The 19,919-nt window shown below is 37.3% G+C and overlaps 1 protein-coding gene and 1 long non-coding RNA gene across 8 annotated transcripts in view; one reads left to right on the forward strand and one right to left on the reverse strand.

Moving 5' to 3' along the window:
* The window catches only part of LOC100645457 (whirlin), a 109,818-nt gene that overhangs the window by 23,400 nt on the left and 66,499 nt on the right, over window positions 1–19,919 (reverse strand). For 5 of the 7 annotated variants that reach the window (XM_048410338.1, XM_048410336.1, XM_012313637.3 and 2 more), the window contains 3 exons: window positions 17,795–17,949; window positions 12,320–12,401; window positions 12,071–12,181 (listed from right to left, as the gene is read on the reverse strand). In XM_048410338.1, coding sequence (XP_048266295.1) covers window positions 12,071–12,181; window positions 12,320–12,401; window positions 17,795–17,949 — 348 coding nt within the window. The remainder of the gene's footprint in view (window positions 1–12,070; window positions 12,182–12,319; window positions 12,402–17,794; window positions 17,950–19,919) is intronic. The other 2 variants (XM_048410339.1, XM_048410340.1) reach the window with 1 other exon arrangement.
* Window positions 322–8,079, forward strand: LOC105666242. Its single transcript, XR_001099133.3, has 2 exons — window positions 322–762; window positions 7,579–8,079. It is a non-coding gene; the product is annotated as an uncharacterized LOC105666242 (long non-coding RNA).

Genomic DNA, 19,919 nt, shown 5'->3' on the forward strand with positions numbered 1-19,919 from the left:
CATTTACGCCAATCGTGACAATTGTATTAAACGATGTTCACAAATACAATGTATATAACACATGCTAATTAAGAAATCTTAGAATCTTCAGAAATATTTAGAAACTTAAAGGAACCGAAAACTAAACATATAACATAAAACCACGAAAATTATAATTTCCTTGTCATCACGCAGCCGTTTTGAAACGAAATGCGCGATGAACGTGCCGTGTGGCAGTCAGCCACCTCATCATCCCCTTTGTTTGCCGCCGCTCCTGTGTTATCATCATCCTCGTGCTTCTTCCGACGAGATCGACGCTTCCACTCATCGTCATACACGTAACCCGTATTCGAAGCCTGGCCAGACAACCTGGCAACGTTGTAAAACCCATTCTTCCACCTTCCCCTCTCTCACCTGTTACCTGTCCAACGTCCCCACCGTACGAACACCTATGATTGTCTCTGTTTAACCAGTACGAAAAATCTGTTCCTCCTCGTTCGTCGTTGCCCGCGGACAATCAGGTAAACGTAAACCCAGGCCTGGTGTACCGTCACTTCACGCTCGGTTCTTGAATCAGTCGAGGCAACGCCGTCGAGACGCGTGCTGCTTCCACCTTTCTTCGATCGATCGATCGCCGATCGCGAGTAGGTACGACGTAGTTTCGATTCGTGACGATTTCGAGCGAGTTTGGAAGTTTAAAGACGACGGGATCTTTGGGATTTGGTTCGTGACATAGGAAGTGCGGCTTTGCTGAGCTTGAGAAATCGGCTCAGGGATTCTGAGGTGAGTTTCTTCACAGTTTTGCAAGTTTCGATTCGTAGAATGTAATAGATAATAGTCTCTCGGTTTAAGTTTCTAGTAATCAGTTGGTTATTCAAGTGATTGTTAGTTATTGACAATTAGAACATTATATCTGATACAAGATATTTACAAGTTATGTGTGATCATCTTAAAGACGTCTGCGATCTTAAAGACGTCTAAAGGAAACTAAACTTGGGTCAGTCTAGGAGTCTAAGCTTCTTACAAAATATAATCTGTTTTTGTCGAGTCGTAAAAATAATTTGAACCATGTGCGTGACATGGTCTTATAAAGCAAGAGGGTCATTTTAATGTGTGCCCAACAATTGTTGAAATGGTTTGAATTGGTTTAAAAATCTTCAGGAATAAAAGTAAATCTGTGTAAAAGTTGAAAAGTTCCCTATTATATACAAATATTTATTAACATCCGAACATTCTAACATAAGAATGTTCAACCTCTTATCTTCACACCTTTCATACAATTTTCTGAACCTTTTCTTCTTCGAGGAAACTTTCCCGGAAATAAAAAATATCTTAATCGGAAATATCGCGTGAGAAATATATCTAATCAATAAAACGAAGCTTTACTCCAAACGCAAGTGATGTGTGTACAAAAATGAAGAAAATCTGTTTAAGCCTCGTAATCGACGAGATAACGTATAGGTACGATCGTTATCATCGGTCTGGTTCTTGTGAATCGACGACCAATCGATTACATAACGCGTACACGCGTCGATGACCATCGAGAATTTCGAACGATGGTTAATTAGCGTGGCTAATACATCTTTCGCAGCGATCATGGTAAATCGAATCTTTTCATACGAGAAACGCTATCCGGTTGTGTGTTCGCTTTTGCGCAGCAAGAATCGCTCGGCTACTTTCAACGCGATTTTTCCTCCCGCTCTGACGGTTTTAATTGGTGAACACCGGAGTGGAAAAAGATTTCTTCGATTTCTCGAACGAGGATGTGGAAACTGGGCAAACTGTCCGTTTCTAAACCAGAAAAATGATGGTCGATGAATGGATCTTTACGTACTTATGGGACATTCGAATATATAAAAGCGTATATAGTATACGATACATACGATAATATACGATATATATATTATATACTATAATTATACATATAATATACAATGTACATTGTATGTTAACGTATACAAATTATCCACAGAGAAGCACAATTATAATATCAAGATTACAGGATAAAAGTATAATAAGTACGCTTCCGGTAATTTTTTCACTTTAACTAAAAACAGGGAAACAAGAAATGCAAAGTGCTGTTAGGTCCGAAGATATATATACTTTAATGCTGTTTTGATCTTATCTGCAAATCATTCTCTATCTAAACTATCGTTAAATAAATAATCAGATAAAAACTGTTGAAGATCAAGTAGAATGATTATCCACTGCAAAAATGCATCGATTATCTTATCTGAAACTCTTTCTCTATCTAAACGGGCGCCAGCAGCGTTCTCGTTGGTTTTTCCAAGCCTATCGATGACTTCTTTCTACTGCCAAAAAAACGCACGCGATCTGGGTTTGCGGCGCTTCGATTAAGAAACCATGGTCTGCCTGATGAAATCTCGACGCAGCCATGGAGAAATCATTAAGCCGCTTGCAATCGTTCCAGGTGCGTGCATTATGCGCGTGCAGGTGCACGTGCAACGACTGGTTTGTCTATTACTTTTATTTCCATTTCTTTTATTTAAACGTTAGTCTGTTATCATAACATCGAATGCAAATGTTTGATTATCAGTCCAAGGTGCTGGCCAAATCAAAATGGGTTAAATTCTTAATGGAGCGTTGTAGTTCTATCAATATATAATAACAATATATCTATACATATCGTATACATACTATACTATACATAAGTATGCGGTCATTTTGAACGAGGTATACCAATTATACTAATTAATGATGAATTATTAGTTGGAAATAACACTTTATCTTTTTATGGAATCGCTAAACTATAATACTAAATTACTTCGTAAAAATTAGATGATAATATAGTTTACTACTATGTACATACATTTATTATTTAAATATCATTTTAGAAGAATCTTCTTGATCCAGCTCGTAGTCCAATTTAAAAATCTGAGAAAAATCTGTTAAAAAGCAACAGTTAAGAATTTGAGGCAAATCTATCTCTTTTATGTACTTTTTATTTCTTTATTATTTCTCAAATAATGGCATCTACGGTACATTTCAATCTCTTTCATTTTATTAATATCCAAGCAAGGTTTTAAAACATTACACGTGTAAGAACATACATTACTATCATACTTGCGATAAATTTTATCGATGCTGCAACTAATGGATTACACGATATATTGGAAAGCTGAGAGAAAAATCCGAAATAATCGTTGCAACAATGCAGCGATAGCGTGCATGGGTCAGATATCTGGATAGACGATCCAAGATTTGTACGAAATGGATTGATAATTTCAATTTAATTGCACGCATCATCGAAAAATACGGATCTACCAGTATCACACCGATCCGGTCTCCCAATCTTTTTCCACTGTTTCGTTCGTTCGGTGTCGCTCAAGGTAACGCGAGCGCGAAAAAACGGCGGGAGAAACGCGGGACAACAAAAACCGGCGGCTCTCGAGTGCGGATCGTTGCGAAATCGACGAGGTCGCGATTGCACTTGCTCGCTAGAACAATAACGAAACACGCAGAAGTTGGAGAACGGAGATCGCGATAACGTACATCGTATCTGTCGCCGTCTTTAACGCGATTAAAACGAGTTTCCGGTCGCGCTCTGCAATTTCTGCATATTTCTCCGTGGGTTGATGTTGGAAAATGGACAAGCAGAGAAGAAAAAGATATTCGAAGTAACGTTGGAATTCTCGGTATTCGTTACTTTCAACACGTTTTCACACTCTTCTTTAGTGTACACAACGATTTCTATTACTTTGTACAGTTGCGCGTTTAAAAGGTTGTCGCAAGAGTGGAGTTTCTAATACTTGACGTATCTTAATTAAGCGACGGGTTTTTAGGTTTATTGTCCTTGCAATTGCTACAGGTATACTAACAGGTATACTATTCTTTTGACGAGAGTAATGTCTATAAGTATATAAATATTATTGATAATTTTGATGCTTTAGATAATTTCAGTACTTTATTATTTGTTATTTTTAGTGACACTTGGACATGTACCTGTTTATTTTTATAAAGTTTTCAATATTTAACGTGTTTTAACTTGAAAATTACAAAGTCAGAAAGAGATTCATCAAGATGACAAGTCGCAGATTTATTGCTTTTGTTAATACTAGTAAAAATATGTATATGTATTGTTTAGCAAGATTAATTGACTTCTATTAAGATAGACACCTGATTATCTTTGTTCATTTTCATCAGGTCTTTGCTGAAAGAACGAAAATAATTAAAATTGTCGGTAGATTTAGTATTAAGTCGACTGCCTGTTTCTTTCTGCGGTTCTTCATTTCTAGGATTGATTCATTCGAGGCTGAATATGTAATTGGCTATGCTGTCTCGTCGTACGTTAATGATTAAGAAATGACATCGAAGTTCGTTAGATCGTAGATCGACGAGTTCGAAAGCGACAAGAAAGTCCGCAAATGTGTTCGAGAAACTTTTACTTTCAGCGTCGATGTTTTATTATTGTGCAACCGTCGCAATGTGCATGATAGAGGATACAAAAAGTGGTGTGTATAGAAAGTGTTTGTAATGATTTATAACCGGTGGTTGTACCAGTTAAAACAATCATTCCGCGTGTCAAATATCGATGAAGGAACTCATCCTTGTCTCATCCTGATATTTCAAACAATTTTTTCTTTTCGCCATAACCGTATATTGGACATTCTTGAATAAATTAAAAAACATAAATTCCCAAGACAATGTTTTGAATCTTAACTTTAAAAAATTTTTTAAGTAGGTTACCAATGAGATTTCGTTAAAAAATTCTACAAAACTGGAATATTCTTAAATTGCGATATTCGATTATCGAAAAGTTACAGGAGACCTCGGTAACGTCTCTGGCCGGTTCAGCAAGGTTGCCCCGTCGACAACATCTAACTGTTTATTCTATACGGTATCCGAGCAGCCAGTGTGGGAATTCATATTTTTAACCGGTTTGATCGTTTCCTATCGTCCCTCGAAATGTTCCTTTCACCGTTTAACGAAACTGCCACCGTGAAATTCGAGCCGAATCCAGGGTCGAATTGCGTGCACCGTAAGTACCATTCGACGTTTCGTCCCGTGGTTTTGAAGTCGAAGGAGAACAAATTAACTGTGAATATTTATTAACTCGTTGCATTGCCATTCAGTCGTACTTGAAGTACTGAATAAATCGATGGTATAATTAAGTTTAAGAAATGTAAAAACAAAATTAAAGAGGAAGACTTCTTCCAGTTTTATGGTCCATTTTGTTGCGTGCCAAATTCGGGGTCGTTGAATTGCGTGCACTGCTATGCATATAGTGTTTCCGTTCTTTGATTCCCAAGTCGTAGTAGTTTTATTACCATTAATTTACAGAGTAGTATGAACGGGAATTGAGGCAAACGGCCAAAGTAGTATCATAAATTGTACATCTTTAATGCTACTATATTATAATTATTAAAATTTATAGGGTAAATGATGCAGGGAAAACGTAGCATTAACATCTAGACCCGGAATGGCAAGAACTGTTGCCAATAAAAGAATAATTATTCTCTAAATTCTTCATCCTGAATTCTTCGCTACTTTATCACGCATAAATAGTTTTAAATATCGAACGAATCGAGCTCATTTAAAGATATAAAAACGAAATTAAAATTCTCCTCATTTTATTATGTGTCTTGTCGAATTCGTTTTTCAGTTTTACGAGGCGGCACTTTAAACTTCTTTTACTGTTTACAAAAAGCACAAATGATTTCGCAAGATTCACTGATATCTCACAAAATCACTAAGCTATATAAATACGGACGTTTAAAGCCGAATAATGCTGCAACGTTATATAGCGGTCTCGACGTTACGACATTTGTCGTTTCACCCCTCGAGGATCCACTTTTACGATCGTGCGCCGATTCCGCGAGAATATTACATTAGAATTGTCATTTCCGCGACAGGATCTAGAAATCCCGAGCTTCCCGTGGCCTAAAGCCACGATAATATCGACGTATAATTCGCGTTCCTTCGCTCCGACCGCTGATCCTTGAGAGATCCGGGATAAACAAGATCGTAAAACTCGCGTGGATCGGTTCGTTCCACGAACACGAATGCGACCCGCTCCTTCTTCCGAGCTTTAATCTCGAGGAATAGTTAATTACGTGCGACCCTCTTTTTAAGGTTCGTCTCTTCACCAAATTAAATTTCATCCACGGAAGTGTGCGAAAAGAGGAGAAATATAAAAGACCGATATTTCTCGCGAAATTGTTTAATTTCTTGCGATGACTATATGATTGGTTGTTTACTAATTTGCTACTATTCTTTGTGAAGAGAAAATTGGATTAAAATGTATTCTATAAAAATCCTGTAGCTTCCTTTGATATTCCTTTCGATCTGTCTGTTCTTAAAAACACGACACTTTAAAAAAAAATATATTCGACCGTGAAATTGAGATTCTTGGATAGATAGAAAAATTCTGATCAACATAATAAAAGTTAGGGACATAAGGTCAAGAATGTATGTGGATCATTATGAAAGAATTGACGAAGTTAGTTAATAACGAATGAATGGCGTAGGATACTTGGTTTTCTGTGTCTGATTACGATTCAGATCATGCCGGTGGAGTGTCCAGCCGGCGTGGCCCAGTGACATTCTTCTTTTCTTTGTCACGTAGCTTGCATGACCCATTGCCCTCGACTGGCAATGACCACGATGTTCTCGTTTGCTTTTTATCGCGTTGGACTGTGATGCTACTGCGGCAGAAAATGTCACGAGTCATTTTCACGCGGTTCTCAGGAAATCACCGTACAAATTTGACGTCGAAACGAATCAGGTTATTTAACAGCACGACATTTTCATTAGCATCACGAAGTCTTTGAAAATTCTGTTCGGTAAATATCAACACTTTAATGACTGGCAACATCAATTAGCTTGGTACTTTCACTAAAGAAATTCCATCGTTAATGGATAATCTTTTTTGGAGCACGGTGTTAATACACTAGCGTACATTTCCCTCGTTTGAGATAAAAATCACATGACACAGATGTTAAATGTTCCAAGACTTTCTCCTCGCTAAAATCTGACTAAGTACCCAAATTAGACACGTGATGTTAATAAACTATTTATAGATTTCTCTAAATGCATTCACATCCTTTACATTCTAATCAAAATAAAGAAGAACAACCGAAAGGAGTAAATAAACTTTCACGATACACCAAATGCTATGACGATTAAGGAATTGAAATGGAAAATGATTAAGTGTGATGAGCAAAGAATGAAAAGGGAGCACGTGTCTATTAATCGTAATACTTATCATTGTGGTTTTGATAACTTCCTAATGATTTTTTAATTTACTTAATACATTAAGGACCAACGCTGCGTTAACGCAATGTTTAATTTGCGAACTTCTATCGATCAATTTACATTATCGAATTCTGCTTTTTAAATTCGTATCTAAGAAATGAAATCCGAAGAATTCGCTCGACATTATTTTTGTCGTTATCCTAGATTCTTCAATTTTACGAAATTAATAAAAATTCAAATATTTGTAAGATTATAACAAATTTACCTATTACCTGATCCTTAACTTTTCATAAGTGTCCTAATACTCGAATAACTAACGAACAAGGACCTAAATCGTTCACCAATTGCAACTTAATCACCAAAAACTGACTGCATTTGTTTCAGAAAATCTAAAAAAGCCACAGGAGCTAGGAAAAAGAGATCATGGAATCCTGGTTGAGCGACGTGCAGCGCGTACGAATTCCACGGCCGAAATTCGGTAGCGGGAACTCGGTGAGACGGTCGAATTCCACGGTACAGCACGTGCGACCGGAAGTGCTCTCGCGGCAGACCCAGGACGTGGCTAAGGCCACAGAAGAGTTACGACAGGCTCTCCAGGACAAGCTCTGACTGGCCGATCATCGATGAGGAACCAGCAAAAATTGATCGAGCAAAACACATTCGAGTTCGAGAGTCACCGTTGTATAAGATTCTGTACCAGACCGTCGCTTTGTCGCCTGTCCACTTTCTTCCGCCATAACCAGAGAACGAATCGTTGTTTCGTGTTATTTCGTGACATGTTCCGTTCCAGACTCGCGGCAAAGCCATTCTTGCGAAAAGGACAATAGAACTCGACGCTCGAGGATGAATGTTGCCGGACTTCCGGATTTCGCCGAGTGATGATGATGAACTGTGCTCGAGGAAAGTCGCGAATGGGGGAAACGGAGCGTTTGGTACGTCTGTGAAGGTGGATGCTGAATATTGTTGAAGCGTGAATGTGGATGACAGTGTAATAGAACGGTGGTTGGTCGGATTTTTCAGTGAGTTTAATAGAAATATTCGTAAGCTTGGAAATAATTTTCAGAGCGAACGCTCATGCAAATTCGTGTTTTCACAAGCAGATAGAAGGGCCGACATAAAGAATTCAAACTTGAATAGGAGCATTGAATGAAACTACTCATTCATATTGTTAGGAGACAATAATGTTCGAATAACTAGCGTTCTATTGCGTGTAGTCTGTCGTTTGAAACGTGTGTGAATACGAGTCAGTATTAGGAATCATATTTGTTCTCTGTGAAACTACATTCGGCGAGGCTATGTACAGTTTGCCAGTAGTCGCTTTCTGTTACGATTTCCATATCAAAACCATACTTCCTTCGAACCTTTTGTAATTTATGCACGCGACGTTTGTTTCTTCTTTCAATGTTAAAACGAGACTGAAAGATAAAAACCTGTTGAAACCGTAAAGTACGTGTCGATTATTTCATTCTGTTGCGCCATTTCCCCCTTAAAAAGACTAGAATTTAATTCAACTAAGGAATCGAATAGAAACTAAATTAAAAAGTACATTAATTAAACTATAATTGTCAATACATACTGCTGGTAAATAAACGATAAGGATGAAGAAAACATGAAAAATGAAAATAGCTACATCGGCGATAAAGTATTAAAAGAAGTATTTAAATGACACATTTACGACTTCGTTGCGTCGTAAAGGTAAAAAAGAGATTCTTTTCTCGATCTCGGGCTCCTCTTCAAGGATATCAAGCAGCTCGTTTGCGCTCGGTCGACGATCTCCCGTCCCAAGGCCAGCAAAAGTCCATCAACGTTAACCGCCGCGAAATAGAGACATTTCGCGGCTGGATCGGGCCATGCTATCTGTACACCATGATCGATCGGGCCTGGATAATTAATTCAGACCTGGAACACCTCCTTCGACTGGCTACGGGATCTCGTCGAGCGGATATACGGGCCATGGCGAACATCGATCGACCTGGCGTGATCAACGTCCATAAATCGAACTTGTTTCCAGATGGACCCGTGAGAAGATACCCTCGATCGCGTTGGATCACCTGTCCAGCATGGTAACCAGACTCCATGAACGTATGATTTTGTATTGACCACGCGAAAAATGAGATAAGATCGAGAGAGTAATAGGACGATGTTAATGGATTTCAGTTTGCTTTAGACTTTTTCTTTTAAGCAAATTGCAGTTGGTAAACGGTTAGTATATGTGTAATTAAGGTATTGTGAAGAGACGATTGTAAAAGTAAATTGGTCAGGCTATTCTACTGATTAGAGTAGTATAGTAAGCAATCACAGTTAGGGTATTAAAGTAGCGAGGAATTGTTCAGTATACGATACGTATACGATCAAGGTATTTTCAAGGAAATAACTATAAAAATGAAGTAAGTTAAGATATCGGTTATGGGTTAAGGTATTAAAGTAGTAAGCGATCATGGTTAGGATATTAAAATACTAAGCCATTGGAGTAAAACATAAAGTAATAAACTAGTAGTTAGTACATATATAATCTCGATATCGTATTGAAAGGACTATAAAAGTAATATAATAAGTAATCGTGAGATCAAGCTATTATAAGGTAATATAATATAATAATGGCATTGTGGTGAAATGATTAAAAGTAAGAAAAAGATAAGGAAAGCCTTGGTAGGTTTAAGAAGATTAGCATCTTTATGCTTTCGCGTGAAGATAAAAATTGTGTTGTTAAGAGCATTCCAAGATGAATGGATAGATTGGTAGGCGTCGATGTTCTGCTTAGTCGAAAGCAAATAGTAAGTTCGATTTAATTTACCTAGTACCTGAGGCAGTTTATGAGCCTGCTAGACCGGTCGATACGTGAGACGACTCTTCCACTCCAGGGATTTATCGTTTCGTCTCGCGAAATGTCAAATTGGCAGAGAGCAAAAAGCCAGAATAGCAAGATGACGTTGCCGAAAAACATCATATAACTTTCGAAAGGATCGTAATGTAAATTGTTATTATGTTATCCGATGAGACAAACCATCGAGTCATTGTACATTTCATTTTTAATTTTCAATGTTCGTTTAACAATCGATCATTAATAAGTTGATTGATTGTGATAAATCGATGATATATTTTATGTTAAGGTTGGTGTAAATTATCTATTGCTGTTTATTTGTAAAGAAACAATTTTCTTTATTATAGACGTTTTTAAGCGATGTGAGCGATGTAGACGGTATATAGGACGAGAGTAGAACTAAACGCTTCTAATCGAGGTACGCGGGTTGTGTTTCGATGCAGCCGCGACTTGGTGACTAATTAGGGTGGCTCGTTACACGTAGCAGTTCCTTAATTGGTCGATTCTTGCACGACGACAATCGAGTTAACGGTTTCTTGTTCATATAAATGCCATAGTTCATTGACTTCTGTTAATCGACGCCATACGATCGGTAATGAAATTTAATTCGACGAAGGAATTCGCAGCGTCAATTGAAAATATTAAATTTGTAACTTCACGTCTAGACGAGATCGATACAATTATTGTAAGGGCTGAGTTTATAATTTACGCGATTAATTTGATTAATTTGAAGCTAAATATCCGAGTAACAAATTTTTATTTTCATTTATTATTTCGTGTAAAATATAAATATAAACAGTCAAAAGATTAAAAAGTAAAGTGGATCTTTCTTATTTTAAGAAATATCTACCATTTTATGTAGAGAAAACCGAGTGAAAAATTTAAAAAGTATGAAACATATCTAATCAGAACATTGCTCTGGAATTCCCTGAGATATATTTGTATATGTATATCATCAAGTTACATCTGTTTCGGACTTCTCTATTGTTTTTATTAAAACCGTCGATCATTAGCTTTGAATACTCGCGCGAGAAATTTCACCGCTGTCTCAATTATCCATTTGTTCTGCTCTCATGCGCATCGCATGTGCATCCTGTACCCTCCTTTTCTTGACATTATCACAGGCAAAATACTGTCAGCCATTAGCGCAAGACAATTCCGCCATAATACCACAAGGCAATTCATAACCCTGCAAGTCTACTCTCGCTATTTGGACGAATTCTGTATGGTTACTGAATAGTACTAACATTGTTAATACGTCTGACATACACGTACGTATTCTACCAACGAAATTACTAAACGTAGAAACATATTAATTCCGAGGGAAATATTTCTTATCTTAGAGAACAAAAGATCAGAATGAGCGCGATGAAATTTCATTCATACTCGACACTCATAATACATATTCAAACGTTTCTTGATATTTTCTGATATAATAATTTCCAGAGGAAAACTCACGTTAATTGGAATGTTCCTCAATCAGTCTTTACAATTTATTAATGTATCTGTGTTAAACCATCAGTATCTGTTGTGTTTCCCAAGTATCCGTTTTGCGCTCGTATATTATTTAATGTATTAATTATTATTTAATGTATCGTACCCGGAAGAGTTTCTACAATTCACCTTACACCATCATTTGATGTTTATTACATCCTCTATATTCCTTCCAATTATTAAAACTAGTTAATTACTGTCTTCTACTCGCGTTGCATAACTGAACAACTTCCAAACGATCTTCGTATCGTGTACAGCTCGTCTACCATCATTTTGTACGTTAATCGGATAAACGAACATTAGATATCAAGATTTAACCAGGAAAGCATCGTATCGCGTAAATACTTCTCGCTCACGAATATTGTGTACGAGTACATTAAAAGATTCTTTATACGCTATACCGTTTCCAGGTAATTGCTGTTCTCCCGCGAGAAAACAGCCTCGACAAAGTTTAATCCCAACAGGAAATGAGTACGAGCGTGAACGAGTAATTCGCGAAGAAACAAGGGTGTAACCGTCACAGAGATGGTCCCGCGGGATTAAGGTAAACTATCGACTCACCAAATTATCCGGATGAAGATGATGATGACCGTAATCCCTAGGGTTGCCTCGTGATCCACCAGGCGAGCTGTGCCTTCGTCCACGTCCGTTCTCCAGCTCGTCCTCGTAGTCCTGCAAAAGAAACCGACAAACATCCCTTTTATCGGGTTCATCGACAGCGATCGGGAACATTCTCTGGAATGGACAAACGCTCCGTCTAAGAGGGTCGAGCACCGACGATATTGCTTTTTCTCGAACAATTTTCTGTACCTGGTTGTCGCACTCGTCGTCGTTGGAGAGGGCGAGATCGGAGGTCGTCACTTGGTGCTGCTGCGTCCTTCTACAGCCCACTCTGTAATGGCCAAAATTGCGATTTGAGACCACCCACCCTGTCGAGACATTCACTGTCTCTCAATCAATTTTTCCTTTCTAGATCTACGGATCGCGCAATTGCATTCTGTTTCCTCCATTACTTGAAGCATCTACTTTATTTTACTTTATATAAATATTATCTTTTCTTTAACCTTGTTTCTTACATGAAATTCTCCTTTCTCATTGATTTTGATCTTTTTCTTAAAAGTTTTTCTTTTAGTTTATAGTGGTCATCCATCGGCCACGTGTCAATTGAATATATGAAACGATTCGTCGGTTATTTTACCAAAGTAATCCGATTTATCGAATGTGAGAGTAGGTAGTAAAGACAAATACAATCTGAATTTAAGTTTACACGATATTGTACTTATTCTTCGGTTAAAATTCGTGGTTATCGTTCTAGCAAGACAAAGTCTACGTTCGTGACAACTGATAATTCTGCGATTTATAATCGTACAGACGACTCGAAACTTCTGGATATCGTGCCACGAGACCGTTTCGATCGGAACGAAAATAGAACTTTCTATTCTCACCCGGTGAAGTTAGACAGAAGAATGGAGCACATATGAGCGACGACAGCAATGCGGTTTATTTATATGTGTGTTATCGATTATTTAATGAGTATCGCACAGTTGTCGACCACCAACGAACCCTGCCGTGGATATCGCATGCCAAATCTATTTCCGTTTGCTGGCTCGTCCTTCGTCGAATTTTCAACAGCTCCAGGTGCTACCGATCGATCGATATTACGCTAATGGTTAATCTGGATGGTATTAAACATCAAAGATCGATTTTTAGAATTTTTTATGAATTATACAATCGTCTACAAATATTTAGATACCACCTAATCATCACGAGAGTACAATGACAGCGATAAAAAAGCAAACAATTGAGGATGGATGAGAATTGTTTCTGCGGACATCGGAGCTAAGCTGGTTTCGAGCGTGCTCAATGATAGAACCTTAGAACTTTTTAAATGTTTGTTTCCAGCTACGTTCTAAACATTTATATAGATTGTATGAAGTCATTTAATTATTAAACGTAGAACTTGATTGATGCAGTCAAGTATATTTCTTTCTTTAAATTAAATTTAACAGATCACTTGGCTCCAGCCATGGCAGGAAGTAAAGAGTTAATATAATAATGCCGTAAATTTGATCGAATTACACAAAGCGTCTGTATACTTCTAAAGAATTGATTTTTCAAACTATTCTGATAATATTCGAGATAGATAGATACGTATTTGATTAAAAAACTTTCATAAATATCATCTGTAGAAAATTGGTTCAGAGTTCACTTTAAAATATACCACTTAAAATTGATATTATTTATCCGAAGATTATTCATGACACTGATCACGTAAAAAGATTTCTGATGCAGAATTCTTTCACTAAATCTTCCGCTACTTATTTGTTTTTGACGTTGAGAAAGTAGAACGAAGAAAGACAGAACTCTGCCCCTGGCATGGACACAGACACTTTTCCCCCACGAACGTTTCGTTCGCGTAGCTATTACGGTACTGCTAACTCTCTCGAAGCTCATTTGTTTCATTCTGTTACCCAGGATACGACCTAGTGTTAGACCTTTGGCCGACCATAGAACGAAATTTTCAAGGGCCATATCAATACGTACGTGTGTACGCTACTGCCGCATCAGCTCCATTATCGGACTGCGGTACAAGGATTTTGAGAATCGCTTCGGTAATGCGCCGCGGTATACCGTAATTTATGTTATTTTCCCTGTTAACCCTAAACCACCAACTGATTAATAATATCATCAATTTCACGACCGAAAAATTCTTTATTCCTTGCGGATAACGTGCTTGATTATAGATTGCTAACCAAATGATGTATTAATTAACACAGATTATGCTTCATCAATTATCGATTATTAATTAAATAACATATTAATTAATTTAGAGAAATGATCGGTAATATTTAGCGTCAGAGGGATGATTTTTCCTTGAACGACTTACAGGTTTTTAAAATCTCTTGATGTATAAACGAAAGTTGGAAATGAAATGTAAACGAATCGAAAATAGGTCCTCACAAATTCTTCTTTATAAATACCATCATATTTTTAATTGTCAAGGTGATGAACAAATATTGTCTTCCACGTACAAAGGATTAATTAAAGTCACATCAAATAAATAAGGAATATTAAACTATCATATGCCAAATTAAATTCGAGTAAAATCGGCACGAGGATCGATACAAACGCGTTTCATAAACAAAGATCAACATTTACCGAAACAGATTATGAACAAATTGAATATAAGATCGAAATAATTCACGCGTTTTCAATCACTGTCAATGTAAATACAGGTTCGTAATGAAATATAAACGAAATGAACGCTGTAAGAACAAAGGATCGACCAAACAGTAAGATTGGAATCTCGTTAAAACATTCTGGTAGAAGCGAGAACATTCATCGCCTGATGCCACGAGCAATAATCGGATACCACTGAAAACCAATATCACTCCGGTGAGATATGCAAATCCTATTTTTCTCTCTGTTTTCGATTCACACGGTCATGGAACGCTTTATATGTACATTTCTCTCGTGCCATACCGGCGAGAGATATCGATTCAACGGAATTTACTTACGCCCAATTCCGTAGAAAGACACGTATATGTACACACGGAACGTCCCTAGTCTATCCATCACTTTGTGCTACGATTCACGTACAGGGTGTGCACCGAATTAATCGACCTGACCATTCCCTCGAACACGTTAGAGAAACTGGCACGGGACCAGAGAAATTTTCCACAAGATGGAACCTTTATAGGTGATATATTTCCTCCTTGAAGTATTTCTTTTTTAAACTTGCTACGGTCTTTAAATTTGTATACCTATCAATCTCTATACCTTATGTATCAATTTATGTACTTTTATGTCAATTTATTTTTGCATAATCTGGCTCCATTTTTACATAACGTATTATGTTATGTTATCTTCGTTATGATGACAAATGGCAAGACTTTTTTAACCCTGTTGCGATCTTTGATTTATTTTCAATTCAATTTTCTTCTTCAATTATTAAAAAATTGTTAAAGTTGTAAAGGGAATATGTAAAGGTCATTATTTATATGAATGCTCCCTCGTCTCAATTTTATGATAAAATCTTCTTGGGACTACTATGAGTCTATTTTTTGCTGAAACATTGGGATATAAGAATCCCAAGACAGACTTTGACTCATAAAATTAGAGAAATTTTTTAATAACAAAAAGATTCGAAGCAAATTGAATAGACGTAGCAGGATTGAATTTCAAACAAAGGATCCTTTTTCTACCTTCATCCTTGACAAATATAAATGTTTAAAAGTTACCTTGAATTAATATTGCCAGCTAAACGAAAGAAAATTTTCATTTACATGCTATTTTCAGTTTCACTTTCTATTAAAATTCAACTTCAATCCCACCATTCCTCTATTAAAATATTTTATTCTACCTTCAAAAAGTCGATCGATCACCTTCGCAAATGTTTTCATCGAAATCAAATCGAGCCAACATTCTATCTCCAAGAGCAGGACGTAAAAAGGTAGTATCTTTTTTTAGAAAAAGCAACACCCCGTCCCATCGATCTCCACTTACGACGTGCTCCCTTGACCGTACATAAAATCCCGTCGAGGGCTCCGGCGAATTAATCGAACGATTCACAGAGCTGACCACCGATACACCCTGTACATATCCACACGTGTTCAACCAGCGCCCACGCGAAGATACAGAAACAACACACACGTACAGTGGCTACAAAAAGTATTTGCACATACCCTTATTTACCAATCACTGTTTACCAATTAAGCGCTTTCTTTCATCTAGCATTTCATTTTTAAAGTATCAATTTTTTGACCAATTTTTTCTATTACATTAAAGTACTACTGCCCATAATTTAATATACTTACACGAAATCTAATATACTTGGATTAGCATGTAAATTAGTAATTAATTAGTAGATGATTGGACGTTTGTGCAATTTCATATGAAGATTACAGAGGTAAAGCTATAACCATTAAGCTGCCAATGTAAGTACACGTATACTTTATTGTTTATCGCACCACTAATAACAAGTTAAGCAATTTGTTTCCAAGTGTAGATCGCTTAGAAATTGTTCAGAACGAAATGTGGTGAATTACAAGGCAAATTACTTAGCTTCATTCAATTATCCTTCTGACTTAAGTAATTCTACCTTAAGGTCTATCTGGCTAAAAACTTTTGCACACCACTGTATTGGCCGCTATTTACCCTCCCCCTTCTTCGATCCTCGTGTCTGCTTATCCTTGTACATACCTGCTACCAGTCAGGTGGCGTCGAAGGGGGTGGCTGAATGCGGGATACGTACTAAAGCCAGATCGAGCCTGGTAGGAAATGAAATATCGATGTATCTCGTACATCCGACATAGAAACGCCATTACAGCTATCCCTGTTTACTGGGAATCGCACCCTCCCTCTCATATCTTTTTCATTTCTTTTATTTTATCTTCTTCCTTCTTTTTTTTTTTTTCTTGGTTTGGAAGTTGGATTTCAAACCGTGAGAGAACGATCGATTATCGATTGCAGGTTCTTGTTTTTGGGTGGAAGTTGAGCTTGAAATTGGGTTAGGGTGCTTGGTTAGCGATTAAGACTGTGACTTATAGGGAAGACAAAGGGTTGGAGATCTTCTGCTAATCCTAACGAAAGGGCTAATACTGAGAGTAAAATCGTTTGCTTTCGGGGCTCTTAGAGAACTCTTTGGAATAGAAATTTGCGGGAAATTATTTTTGAAATGTACGAGGTTTTCTATTATTCTTGGAACTACGTGGGGTTGATACTGTTTTTCTTTCGAAGGATTAATTATATTCGAGGGCCAGTGTAATTTCAGGCTTAGCGATACTTAGGTCGCGAACAGTTTAAAAAATCGGTTTGGATTATTACTCGAAACAGAGTAACTACAGTCCCACATTCGAGAAATCGGTTCGCAATATGCACGCAACGAAACGATCCGACCCAATCACCGCGGTATTCGATATTGAGTTATTTCAAGTTTAACTGCAAACTTGCCAATTACTCTGGATGAGAAATCTAAACTTAAATTTTCTTCAACTTCGATCCACTATAGATTTTATCCAATTTATTTTCGATGTAACTTTTTCTCGTCGCTAATTTATTTTCATTTTAAGCAAGTAAACATTCTTCCGCATTATTATGAAGCGATTATCAATTTACAATGTTTTTAACAAATTCCCTTCGAATTTTCCAAGATAAAAAGAACAAATTAAGAAGAATAAGAGATATTTAGATCTACAGTGGAGGATCTTCTAGAACATCAAGAAAGATTCAAGGGTATCGTTGGAAAACGTCAAAAGATTCTCGTTTTATTGGAATCTTCTTGACCTGGTCCTGGGCATGTCGGCCCCGAGACCGCTGTCCTCGCTGGGCGATCTATATTCCTGGTTATCCCGCGGCAGAAGAGGTCCTGTTACTCCTAGAGGATCTCCCTCGACGTCCACCAGTCGTCCTGGACGGCAACAACCACTGGGTACACCCCTCTGCGAGAAATCATCAGATCCAGTCATGTCGTTCGCCAATCCATCGCCATTTTCAATCCGGTTTCGATGGCCAACGAGCACTTTTCACTTTCTTTTCCCCTCAATTCAATTCGTTTCGTCGATTTTCAACATTTTTTTTTTCTTTCAAAAATAACTTGTCCATCTCTTAATCGAATATTTTTTCGATAATTGATCTTACTCGATTATCTTTGCATTTGGAAATTCAACGAATTATGGAGAATTTTCCAATGAATTTTGATGGTTCCAGAACAATTTGATAGAAAATGAAAGTAAATGTACCTACTGTGACTCACGGAAGCATTTGAACACTTGTCACACGAAACTTGTACGTACATGTATGTGTTACATAAAATATTCCATTACACTAGTGAAATTCGAAATCAGTCTGAAAATGTATATAGAAGTTACAAGATATTTAATCCCGTATCCAGATACGGAAATTGAGAAACTTATAAAAACTAGAGTTATCTAATTTGGCTTTAAGCAGACTCATATATTCGTAACAAGTTTTTGTAAGTGTTCGAATACTTCAGCGAGTTACCGTAAAGGATGAAGCGTAGTTGAACTCGGAGAAAGAAATAATAAATATCTGAGAGAGAAGCAAATGAAAAATATGAGGAAGCAGTAGCTTTGTCCATTGGGAAATCAATGGATTTCGTTCCCTACGTAAATCAGCGAATCGATTGTTCTATTCGTGCCAATACCTTCTCTGAGAGCCACCAATTAATTAGTCACAAAAGCGTCGATCCATCTGCCAATTTAGCAACGATCTATTATCGATCTGCACCGCGTGTCGTGGCTGAAGTTTGTCGCTGTACAGTTGACACTTGATTTACGATGACTTCCGGTGGCTCTCTTCCGTTCAAAGATCACGAAATCTGTCCCGTGAACCGTGAAACAGCATGCCAGCCGTTCGTCATTAATCAAACATCATACTGTTTTGTCGATTATCGATTTGTCGATTAGCCACGATGAAAACACTCTTTTCGAATCAATTAACCCGCAATGAATAACTTTTTGCCAATTAGCGCAACTAGTTCCGGGTATTGATACTTTGCTCTACGTTACAATATTCATAAGAATTTTATTAAGTACTAGATGGTAATATATATGAAATGTCTGTTTTCTTTTCTGCTAAAATAAGTATGTTTTTTCTGTTCATCAAGGTTTATTTATTATTAATTCTTTCGCTATGGTACTCTAGAGACTGAATGTACTCTTTGTACTGATGAACAATATTTCCCTTGACACATTCTATGGGGAATTTAAAATATTCAAACGGACATTTCATCTATTACAACTAAATAGAAAAAATTCTCGACTGTAAATGCTGTTTTTATTTCAATTTACTTCGAATTTCGCTTAAACATTCTCTTTGATTAATGAGGCATCAACGTGGAATTATCCCAGCCTTATTAGGCATTCCTCTGTTTCCTGCCAACCGTCACTCGCGACTAAAGGGCTTCCAATTAGAGCAATTACGAAAGCTTTCCCTAACATCGTAACAGTTTCGAGATTCTCTGATAAAATTGACAAAAATTTCATGTAAGCGGTTTTCACTAATACTCCATAGAACTTAGATAAGCGAAACACAAAGGTTTAGGGATCGATGTAAAAGAAAGAAAAAAAGAGCCATGTGGAAAGCTAAAACGCTAAGGACACGAAAGTCAGAGAACAAAGCGAGAACGAAAGCTTAGAACGAAGAGGATGCTTTCGTCGAAACAGAAATCGTTTCGTTCACAAACGATTCGGCGGAGGAGATTAAACGTGTCGCTCGTTTTCAACTCGTTGGCTACGAAACCGGCCATCAGCGAGCTAGCCCGAGCTTTGAACAAAGCTGGCAGGATCTTCCTATTTTTTCTCTTTCTGTTTTCCTTTTATAATTGGGCGATCTCGTATGCAGGAATTGTTACGAAATGGAAAAGCACCGTAGCGACGAGAGCTCAGTA

Source organism: Bombus terrestris, chromosome 11 (assembly GCF_910591885.1).
Source record: "Bombus terrestris chromosome 11, iyBomTerr1.2, whole genome shotgun sequence".
In the NCBI taxonomy this organism is placed as follows: Eukaryota; Metazoa; Arthropoda; class Insecta; order Hymenoptera; family Apidae; genus Bombus; species Bombus terrestris.